Source organism: Physeter macrocephalus, chromosome 20, assembly GCF_002837175.3.
Source record: "Physeter macrocephalus isolate SW-GA chromosome 20, ASM283717v5, whole genome shotgun sequence".
Lineage (NCBI taxonomy): Eukaryota > Metazoa > Chordata > Mammalia > Artiodactyla > Physeteridae > Physeter > Physeter macrocephalus.
This window is the reverse complement of record NC_041233.1, coordinates 51,625,715-51,637,121: the sequence shown is the minus strand read 5'-3', so window position 1 is coordinate 51,637,121 and position 11,407 is coordinate 51,625,715. Positions and strand designations below refer to the sequence as shown.

At 49.2% G+C, this 11,407-nt stretch overlaps 1 protein-coding gene across 2 annotated transcripts in view; it reads right to left on the bottom strand.

Annotated features, from left to right (window-relative positions):
• The window catches only part of FFAR4 (free fatty acid receptor 4), a 20,751-nt gene extending 10,428 nt beyond the window's left edge, over positions 1–10,323 (bottom strand). Inside the window, exons 1-2 of one of the 2 annotated variants that reach the window (XM_055081119.1) lie at positions 9,652–10,323; positions 2,009–2,137 (exon numbers count right to left, since the gene is read on the bottom strand). In XM_055081119.1, the coding sequence (XP_054937094.1) occupies positions 2,009–2,137; positions 9,652–10,218 (696 nt within the window). In that variant the 5' untranslated portion in view covers positions 10,219–10,323. The remainder of the gene's footprint in view (positions 1–2,008; positions 2,138–9,651) is intronic. The other variant, XM_007107125.3, reaches the window with a different exon arrangement.
• Positions 10,324–11,407: the final 1,084 nt, after the last annotated feature.

Sequence of the window (11,407 nt, the reverse complement as noted above, 5' to 3'; positions counted from 1 at the left end):
TTTTTGTGGTATGCGGGCCTCTCACTGTTGTGGCCTCTCCCGTTGTGGAGCACAGGTTCCAGACGCGCAGGCTCAGCGGCCATGGCTCACGGGCCCAGCTGCTCCGCGGCATGTGGGATCTTCCCGGACTGGGGCATGAACCCGTGTCCCCTGCATCGACAGGCGGACTCGCAACCACTGTGCCACCAGGGAAGCCCAGAGCAAATTCTTAACAAATGTGAGGAATTAAAGTGTTGGGACTCTGGAACCAGACTGCCTGGGTTTAAGTCGTGATACTGCTGCTTATGAGCTGTGTGACCTTTCATAAGTTACTTAACCTCTCTGTGCCTTGGTTTCCTCATCTGTAATTCTGGTTAGGATTAAATGAATTCCTGACACATTGTAAACACCATATAAATATTTGTTAAATAATTTTTTAAAAATTCATTCTCCATTTCTCTTCCTTTTTCCCTCCCTTTTCCTTTAACATAATGATAGTAACTAACTCTTACATAGCATTTACACATGCCAGGCTCCCACTGCAAGCACTTTACAGACCTCAGCTCCAGGCCTGAATCTGCCTCATACCCTTAAACAAGCCCCAGGTGGGACGTCACTTAAACAGGTCACAAGTCAACTGGTGGGGAAGAGTCTAGGGACTAACACAGGGGTGGGGTGGGGGGGAGGGGCGCCTCACACAGGATCCAGAGATTAGAAGACTCGTTTGGAGGTTGGCCTGGCTTTGGGTTCTAAAGCATCTAAGAAGGTCACAGATCTTTAGCTACAACAAAAGGGCCATAAAAGTGGTCAGACAGCAAGCAGGACCTAAGGGCCCCACTTCAACCTGCTCATTCGCCATATGACCCATTATATGCTATAAAACCAAGATTCAACAACGATGAAACTCGGAGAGGACTCAAAGGTTTCGCATTAAACCTTCTACAATGAGCATGAACACATGTAGATGCCATTTGCCTGGGCCAGCACCTCGCATGCAAATATGCTGCCTCAAGGAGTAAGAAAGAGGCTGGCAAGTCGCTTTTATGTCCCTGTACATAGTCACATTGAAGGTAGAGATCATTTCCTGTTTCAATGCACTTTTGCAATGCACATGCCCTGGGAGTGGGGGGTAGCAATTAGAGGGATAGAGGAGGGGCTTCTCGTATGCTCTGTTTCTCGTTCTGTTTCTGGGAGCTGTTTCTGGGAGTGTGGTCAATTTGTGAGCTGTGTTGTGTATGCTGGGTGTGCTTTTCTGTATTTATATTGTACTTCAATAAAAGTTTTTAAAAGTGTACATTCTTTATCACCACACTGCTGTTTGTGATGGGGAAACAATGGACACAACCCAAAAGCCCATAAAATAAATTATGTCACAACTCTATGATGGAGAACCATGAAGCCATTAGAAATAATAAGGCAGAGATATAGGAACCGATATGGAAGGATGTTATGATACAGTGCTAATCAAAAAAAGGAAGTTACAAAGCAGATAGCATTATCTCAAATCTGAAATAAAAACATTGGGTTGAACCATGGTAATAGTTAATACTTTATAGCTGACCATTTTATATGGTTCATTATATATATACACACACATATATATACGTATATGTGTTTATATGTACACAGATATACATACACATACATTGAATAGAAATATGTATATATATATATAAATTTATAAGAAAAATAACCTGAAAAAATGTACTTTAAATTGTCAACGGTGGGGGTAGACCAGATTTTTAGTATCTGTGTTACACATTTCTATGTCTTTAATTTTTTATAATGAGCTTGTATTACTTTAGTGATCAGCAAAAACAAATGATAATAATAACAATCACATAGATATAACTTTTTTAAAAAGACCAAACTTTGGTCCCTCAGCGGTGCAGAGGCATGGATCTGGGCAGTGAACCAGGATTGGGCTGGTGCGAATTCTAAGGTAAATTTGGACTTGGAAATGCTAAGGTTCATCTGAAATACCCCAAGCCTGAATGAAGTTCAGCCACGGCGCTTGAAGCAAACATACCTGTAAAATTTTGGAGTAACTGATCACAATAAGCAGTCCTGGTACCAAGAAGTTCAAAGTAACAAATGATACATCCCAGGAGATTTCTCCGGCAAGGCTGGGCCAAACCAGCGTGCAAATCGGAATTTCCTAGTTACAAAAAGGAAGAGAATGTCATTTAATGCTGGCTTCTTATTTGGCCTTGAGCTCAGCCCCAGGTGGGGTTACCTGCACTGTTACAATGTTGTGTTACCCTGTTGTGTTTTGCTGTTATACAACTGGTATGACAAGAAACTCCAGACTCCCTTCCACTGCCCACACAACCCCACTTACAAGTCAGTCCCCTCTGACCCTCAGAATCACCATAATTATTATTCCCATTCTCCAGGGGAGGCACGTGGGCCTCAGGGTTCCAGGCTGGGAAGACCTAGAGTCAGTTCCCAGGCATGGCTCCAGGTCCAGTGCTCTTTCCACTTCCCTGGGCTGAGCTGCAAACAGCCCTTGAGCCTTCTCTTCCAAGACCTTCATTTTACAGGGGAAAAATCTGACCCCTGAAAGTTTACATAGATTGGAAGTGATGTGCTACACGCAAACATATAAAACCAGGAGCGAGGTGTGCCTCTCCTCCAGGGGAGAATGCGACAGCCCCAGAGTGAAGGTGCAGCCCCGGCCATCAAGATGTAAAACCACCGGATGGGGCAGAAGAGCATGCAGGTTTGTGACCTTGCTGCTGTCACTATGTTGCGTTGAATTCAAATGTTTGACACTAACTACAAACCCTGAAACATGTTCCTCGACCTCACTGGATAGTTACTAAGCTGCTGCAACAATTTTTTCCAATGAACAAATAGGTCAATGACAAGAAGACATCTATTTATCCTCCCAAACACAAATCTCCAGCACCTGCTTGACTATAGGACAAAACTCTTTAGAAAACAAGAGCCCTACACACTTCTGGACACATAGAACAGATTTTTTAAGAGCACATTCTGTGTAAAAAGACCACATTATTGATTTCTGGTGGACAAGGCATCTTAACCACAATCCAGAAGTAGTATCATTATTCATAGCATCATTCATTCATTCATTCATTTAACCAATATTTATTGAATGCTATACTAAGCAAAGGCAAAGAATTTTTATCATTTCCCAACGAGTATCATAATTGCATGGTCAAACTCAAAACAGAGTCAAATAATCACTCCTTTTCCTATTCAGTATCTAAAATTCACTGAGCATTTATTCTCTGCCAGGAAGCACTTTACATACATTATCTCATTGAATGTTCATCACAACCTTATTGAAACGCATAGTTATTTTTTCCCATTACACAGAGGAGGAAGCTAAAGCTTAGAAATTTCCTCCTAAAATAATAGTCTAAAACACTAAAGATGTAGTCCTTTTTAATCATCTCCAAAGAGCTGAGTGGTTAGAAAGGATATCCCGGAACCTCCCAAAAACGCTAAGGCAAGTCAGGCAGGGAAGAATGCTCTAGTTATATTTGTACCCTGAGGGGGTGCTGGGGGTGAGAATGTTGCTTCCTTTTCCTGTTTTGTTTAGACGGTTTACAAATGCACTGGACATTCTAAAAACTTGTTCCTTCATCCCCACCATCACTGTGCACACCTGATGGAAGAAAGTTTATTAGAGCTTTCTACATTTTGGTGATTGGAAAGAAATTTGTGTCTCTCAAGGATCTTCTGAATATTGACAGTGCGGTGACCACAGCTCTTTGGGAAATCCAGGTAGCCTATGCTTGTACTCAGAACTCCACCCACCAGGGACCCCTTATTCCAGTACATTGGGTGGGCAACACAAATCATTAGAAATGCTGAAGCAGCAATCAGAAGAAACAGATTCCAGCCCTGAGTGTGACTTAGTCTCTAATTCTTATGCTTGTGATAGGAAAATATACAGGGAGAGAGGGCAGAGAAACAGATGACCCCAGAAGCATTTCTTAAAACCCCCAAGAGCCCCCAACTCTTTCTGAAAACCCTCTCCAGAATGCCTGCCCAACCCTCTCCAGGCTTAACAAGATTTTGTAGAAGACTGTGTAATGATAGAGCAAGGTGTTCCCTCTACATTAGGAACAAAAATATAGTTCCTTAAATAATTTGCCTGCATTAGCCTCGTATTGTTGAAGAAAATGTGTAGGTGCGAATAAAAAGGTATCTATCCACACACACACATGGGCATAGAAAAGACTGGAAAGATATACTCTAGAAAATTAAGTGTCGGGCTTCCCTGGTGGCGCAGTGATTAAGAATCCACCTGCCAATGCAGGGGACACAGGTTCGAGCCCTGGTCTGGGAAGACCCCACATGTCGAGGAGCAACTAAGCCCGTGCGCCACAACTACTGAGCCTGCGTGCCACAGCTACTGACGCCCACGCGCCTAGAGCCCGTGCTCTGCAACAAGAGAAGCCACCGCAATGAGAAGCCCGTGCACTGCGACAAAGAGTAGCCCCCGCTCACTGCAACTACAGAGAGCCCGCGCGCAGCAACGAAGACCCAACACAGCCAAAAATAAATAAATAAAAATAAATAAATTTATTAAAAAAATAAAAAGAAAATTTGAAAACCAAAAGTGCTGGGCCTGCTTTGTTACTGAGCTACAGAAGCAGAGCTGGCTGAGCCGATGACAGTGTCCTTTAATCTATTTGTCCAACCACTCGTTGACTCAAGCCATGGTGACTGAGCCACTGTGAGGCCACAGTGAGGATGGGAAAGGAGGCTATGCTACAGTCAGGGAGGGAGAAAAGCACTAGGAAACTTCAATACACAGCGGCAAGCCCAGAGAGCTACAGGTGATGGGATTGTGGAGTCACTGGGAAAGCGGCATCCAGGAGGGGTTGTGTCAGCTGTGCCTAGAAGGACGGGGCTCCAGTCGAGAGAATGGGGAAGCTGGAGCTCAGTGTCTGGACCAGAAAGGATGTAGATGGGAGGCCACGTACAGTGGTGTGAAGTGTGGTTGACCGTGACTGGTATTCCCATCCCAAGCTCCATCTCTCCCTGGCAATCTCATCCATTTCCATAGTGGCTTTTTGCAGATGCTGTTGCAATCTCCTCTTTCCAGCCCAGTCTTCTCCTGAACCCCAGACTGGCCCCACTGCCCTGAGGGCATCTCTATAGGATGCCTCACAGGCACTTCTAGCCTCCAGTGTCCCACCCCAAAGATTCCACCTCCTGCATCATCAACTCCAGGCACAGAGCCGCCATTTTCCAAGCTGTCAGATACCTGAGTGCTGGCCTTCCACCTTCTTCTTCCCTCTCCACTCAGAGGGAATTCCTAGGTTCTGCCTTAATAGCTATCCAACCCACCACAAGCTCATTCTCACGGCTCCCCCTCCCCCCACAGACCACAGACCACAGACCAGGCCATCTCTCACCTCCTAAGTCCCAACGCCCTAAAGGGTGTGTAACTGGCCCTTCTCTAGTTGACTCCCACCCACCCTACCAGCACCATCTCTTGCCAACATTGTTGGCTATCTCCTCTGCCTGTGATGTCCCTCCAGTCCCCCACGTCACTCATTCTTTTCCAGGAAGACTTTCCTGCGGATGGGGGACATGTATCTACAGGCACTGCTCAAATGCTGACCACGCCCCGCACTGGCTGACTCATTTGCAAATGCCACCTGATTCCAGCTGGTTCCGGTCAGCTTCTCTAATAACTCTTCCTGGAATACCCTTGGGGACGCCTTTGTAATAGTTCTCCCTGCCCCACCTCTTCAAACAAAATGGAAGACTTCAAAGTCATTTCAAGGAACTAGGAATCCTAGTTATATAATATAACTCCTCTCCTATCAGCTTCCCAGCAGAGAAGAAAGGACATACCCATGGCAAGAGATGGACTTACTTTCCTATATCTTAAAAGTATCCTCTAATATTAACAAACGTGAGCAAACTTGTTTGTCTCCTCAGCCAATCCACATTCAGTAGGGACACGACGTCATTATCGGCCTGGTATTAAACTGGGGCAGGACACAGCAGTGGGGCCAAGTGCTCCTCCGGAAGTGTGAACTCATGGGAGAGGCACCAGGAGGAAAAGACAGACCCCAGCTAACTTCTGGTTCCATCCTTTGTCCGCTCTGTAACTACAGGCATCTTCTCCTTCAGAAAATACACAAGAGAACACCAACTCATGGGGTTACTGTGGGGTTACCGAATTGTGCAGGGTCTGGGACCAGAATCTGCGTGATTCACATGCCCCTCCTTGAAGAGAAGGACGGTGTCTTGGTCGTGTGGCTCACGGCGGGGGCAGGAGGGAGGGGTGCTCAGTAAGTGTTTGCAGAATCTATGGGCAGCACACTCTGACCAGGGTGGACAGTCCTCCCCACCTGCCAATGAGGGTCACGCCCCACCAGGGCCACAGCATACACAGGCAGGAATCCCGCTGGCACAGGCTGAGCTGACCTGGCTGAGATGTGTAAGTTGCTAGGATGTGTCCACCCTCTTAAAATGGCGGTCTTTTATGTTACCGCAAACAGAAGAATTGTACTGTTTGAAAAATGTTTAAAACATTTATAACCAAAGATAAGGAAACTAATAATAGCTGGCAACTCTTGAGCGCTTAACTGTGTATGTGCCCCGTGTTAGCTCATTTACTGAACTTCCATCCCCACAGTAATCCTATAAGGCTAATACTGTTATTGTGCCCATTTGGCAAATGAGGAAAGTGAGGTATAGAGAGATGAGACCACTTGCCTCTGTCTCACAGCTCCTAAATGGCAGAGATGGGATTCACTCAGAACATTTGACTCCAAAGCCTGCACTCCTAAAGCCAAATTATTTAGCATTTTCTAGCCTGTCTATCATTTCATCTAAGTTTGAGAGAGTCTGGTCACCTTAACTGCTTGGTACTCACTGACCAAACGGACAAAGGTAATCATGTTCTTGGGGGTTTTTTTGTGGGGGGAGCTCAGGTAAACAGAAACCTCTGAGAGGCACTGTTTCCCTGGCTGGTGCTCCTTGAGGGGAGGGAGCCAGCATGCATCTGGGTTTAGTTAGTTCTCTCAGCTGGTGGTTTGGGTAGGAAAATGTCCCCCCATCCAAAACCTGCATATTTAGTGTCCAAGTAGGAAGGGGCAGTCAGAATCTACAGCCAGGAAGCTGGGAGTAGAGGATTGAGAAATCAAGCATTTGCTAATTTTAAATGTGAGTCTCAATTCAGTCTAGACTAGATCCTCCTCTGTCTCTTCTTTTTTAATGGCCCCACCCCCTCCCCCCTGCCATTTCTCATTCTTTCCAACTTATTTCTTTAACTGCAGAGCCTCACTTGACCCACCTATAAAGTAAGATGTTTCCTACCTATTCAGGTCATGGCCCTTGAGGAACCAGGAGTTTTCTGTTTGTTGGCTTACTGGCAGGTGTGGATATCTGTGTGTTGGGGGCTGAGGGGCAGGTAGGGGAAAAGACAGAGGATGGAGAGCTGGAAAGGACTGTCCCAGTTTTTCCTTACAAGCTCCCCAGCCCCACCTCTACTAATAATTTCAGGGAACAGGGGTCCTGCAGCCAGCTCACCTGGCCCCTCATCTTCTGAGATGTTGTGCGGACCCATTCTTTCCCAGTGGCTTTCCCCAAATCCCTCTCCAAAGGCTCTTAAGACCAAGGAGGTGTTTCTGCATTGAAACAAGAGGGGTTTGTGCGCCCAGCCCCAAGGGGGACTGCCGGAAGGCCACCACAACACATCTCCACGGAAGCACCTTACAGTAAAACTGTAGTCATTCTGAAGTGCTGTGTAGGGCTCCAACCTCCACAGATGCCCTACCTGGGGTAAAATACAGAGTGGCAAGGCACGGAAGGTCCTGCATCTGTGCGAAGGCCTTCTCACTCAAACAACCCCCGTGTCCACGTCAGCAAGAAGTTTTAGTCTGGGTTTTTGGCTGGGAGGTGACAAGAGCCTCCTTTTTTAGTGTTATTTGCCAGTTAAGTAAGCGTGTACCTAAAACAGTTGTAAAAGGGGGAAGCACAAAGATACCTGTCTGGAAACATAAGATATCCTTAAGATATGTTCTATGTGTTTTTAATTCCCTGAGTTCTGTGAAATCCCTCAAGTCTGTGAAAAATACAGAAACACTGTAACTCAGTGAGAGAATAACTTAAAAAAATCAAAAGACAGATGGCAGAATCCCAGCCCCCCAGAGACTTTTTGGTTTGATTTGTGTTAAAAACAATATATATATATATATTGCCCTGGGAGTGGGATATATATATATATATATATATATATATATATATATATCACACAGGATGCAGACTTCTCTCCCCAGTGAAAGGCCTGTGTGAGAGACCAGTCTGGGAAACGTCCAGAGAAGCCCACTTCTGCGTTCACGTCCCCTGGTCAGCCTGTGTTCACCTTCATAGCTAGAAGCCTTCCCCCCTCCCTCCCGGCCCTCCCACCCCTTCTGGTCACTGCGTAGGGCTCTCTTCGGGACTATGATTTCTGCTGGGAGGCCCCACACTCCTTCCTAGGGCCAAGGTTGAGCTTTCGTGTCCCAAGGCCAGAAAACCAGAGACCCGCCGCCCGCCGTAGGGAAAAGGAACGGGGCGGAGAACCCAGCCTCGGGCAGACACTCCAGGAGGCTGAGCCTCGAGACTCGCGCCGTCCCGTAGGGCGTACGTACCTCTGTCCCTGGCCCTCCCCGCGAGGCCCACAGAACCTAACACCGGGATAACAGCCAGAACCGCTGGCCACTGTCCAGGTCAGGTGTCCCGGGGGAACCTCCGCGCGCAAACCCTGCAGCGGCGCCTCAGGGCAGCAAAGAGAACAAACCTGCGCCCGCAATTCTGTACCGCGGGACAGGAATAGCCTCGAGCCAATGTCATGAACTGTGCGCAGAATCTTTTTTAGACCCTGGACCCCCGCAATGATCCTAATGACAACTCTGGGTGCGGTGCCCAGAATAAAGCTTATGGGCTCAGCCTCTGTAATCTTCGGAACATTTGGGGCGCCCAAGATACTCTGAAGCCACTCTTCATTCAAAGCTCCCAGGGTAAGATCCCATGGTCTAGTCTAATCTTTCCGTCTTGCAGTTGGAAAAACTGAGGCTCCGGAGGAGAAGTCACAGCCCCCCTAGAGGCAGCTCTAGGTCCGGGGTCTCTGGGTCTCCAAAGCCCTTTCTCCCCCGCCCATTCACACACACCTGCCCGCGATTCTCAAAGCAGGACCCTCATCCGGCCCGCCCTGAATCTGCTCAGCGCGATTTTAGCTCCTCCTCGCGCTAAGGCTGAGATACTCTGAGCAAATTACTCTCTGTGTACCTTAGCTTCCTCATCTGTAAATAGGTGTGATAATAAGAGTACTGCGAGAAAGCAGAATTTACTATAATGGGATCAGTCATTCCGGGTCCCCTAGTTCGGTCTGTCTGGCCGCTAAGCCCCTTACTCCATTAACCTCTCAATAGTCAGTGCACTTTACAGGCATTACGGGGACTCCACTTAACAACATTTTGGAGGGCGTTTATGAGATCTACATCGTAGGGCCATAGTGAAATTTCACAGATACAACTTAGTGCCGCGCACGGTGACACAACGATTAAATGCGGCAAACGGCCTATTATTGTTTTGTTGTTTTTATTAATGACCATCCCAGATCACCGTTTCCGGCGCAACCCGCCTGCCAGCCCTTCCCGGACACCTGCCCCGCGTGCACACCCCGGCGCTCACCTCGTCGGCGCCGGAGAACCGCTGCGGGACGACGCGGAAGAAGATACAGAGGGGCAGCGCGGCGATCGCCGAGTAGCCCCAGATAAGCACGAGCAGCGCGGCCCGCGCCCGCCGCCCCGTGCCCCGCACGCCGCGCTGCAGGCGCACGATGCACACCATGCGCTCCAAGCTGACTGCCGCCAGAGTCAGGATGGTGACGCTGCCGCTCAGGGTCATCACGTAGAAGAGCAGGTGGCAGGCACCCGGGCCCAGCAGCCAGGCCTCTGTCCAGCGCACGGCCAGCACGGGCGGGATGGCGCTGGTGAAGAGCAGGTCCGCGCAGAAAAGGTTGAGCACCAGGCTGGCTGTGGTGCCGCGGCGCCGTCGGCGCGCTACCAGCACCAAGGCGCACACGTTGCCCAGCAGCGACACCGCGAAGATGAGTGCCAGCACCACAGTCTCCACGGCGCTCAGCACCAACCGGTGGTCGCCCTTGACATCGGAGAAGAACGGGAAGCGGGTGCGGTTGGCCCGCTCTAGGCTGAGCGCGGGCCCAATGCCCGCCGCCTGCGCGCACTCAGGGGACATGCCGGGCACCCCGCGGCCCGCAGCCGTCTGCGAGCGGGCTCATCTGGGAGGTGACTGAGTGCCAAGGCGGGGAAAGAGGGAGGGAGACGGTTGCGACATCTCCCCTCTGGCCCCCTCCCGCCTGTGCAGCGCCGGCGCTGGGCGTTGCGAGCTAAGCCTGGGGCGCGCGCGGGAACGAGGAAGTACCGGCGACGCCGGCTGGAAACACCCAGGCTGGGAGGGAAGCGGCAGCCCAGGCAGAGGCCGCTCTCGGGCCGAATAGGAGCGCCCGAGCGGCCCGGAAACCCCACTTGGTGAACCCCCAGAAACCCCGCAAGGCCTCCCCAGCCCCTTTCATCCTCCAGGGGCACCCCGGAGGATGACCTTAATCCACTGATTTAGCTAAAACTGATTTAGGAGTGCCGGAGCTGGACCTGTGATCTCAAAATGTGAGATCATCTTGGCCTGTGCTTTTCAGGCTTCACCAGAGAAGTCTCACAGGTCTGCGGATAAATCCTGGCAATGGGCCCAGATCTTTCTGGGGGCAAAAGGGGACCGGTTGTTTATCATTGCTTAGTAACATGCGACTGGGTAGATTAGTTCATCTCTCTCTGCCCTCATTTTTTAAAATCTATAAATGGAGATAATATCTCATTGGGTAATTGTGAGGATCATATAAAGGGATTCACACTCGGCACACAGTAATTGCTCACGAAACTTCATCAATTATTAATTACCATAATTAAAATCCATGTAAATTCTGTGTTCTGAACAAAGATATAAAATACTTTAATGTAAAAAGAGTGGGCCCCGGGCTTCCCTGGTGGCGCAGTGTTTGAGAGTCCGCCTGCCGATGCGGGGGATGCGGGTTTGTGCCCCGGTCCGGGAAGATCCCACATGCCGCGGAGCGGCTGGGGCCGTGAGCCATGGCCGCTGAGCCTGCGCGTCCGGAGCCTGTGCTCCGCAACGGGAGAGGCCACAACAGTGAGAGGCCCGCGTACCACACAAAAAACAAACAAACAAGAAAGAGTGGGCCCCCCAAAATCTTGAATAAGCTTAGTACCCCGGAAAGACAGACACTCCAAGTGCACACACAGGTGGTGAATGTGCCTCCCGCACCCCAATTTAAAAAGCACTGGACAATCCAGTCCCCTTACAGATGAGGAAACTGAGGCACAGCAAGAAGTGACTTGTCCAGGGTGGCCCCTGG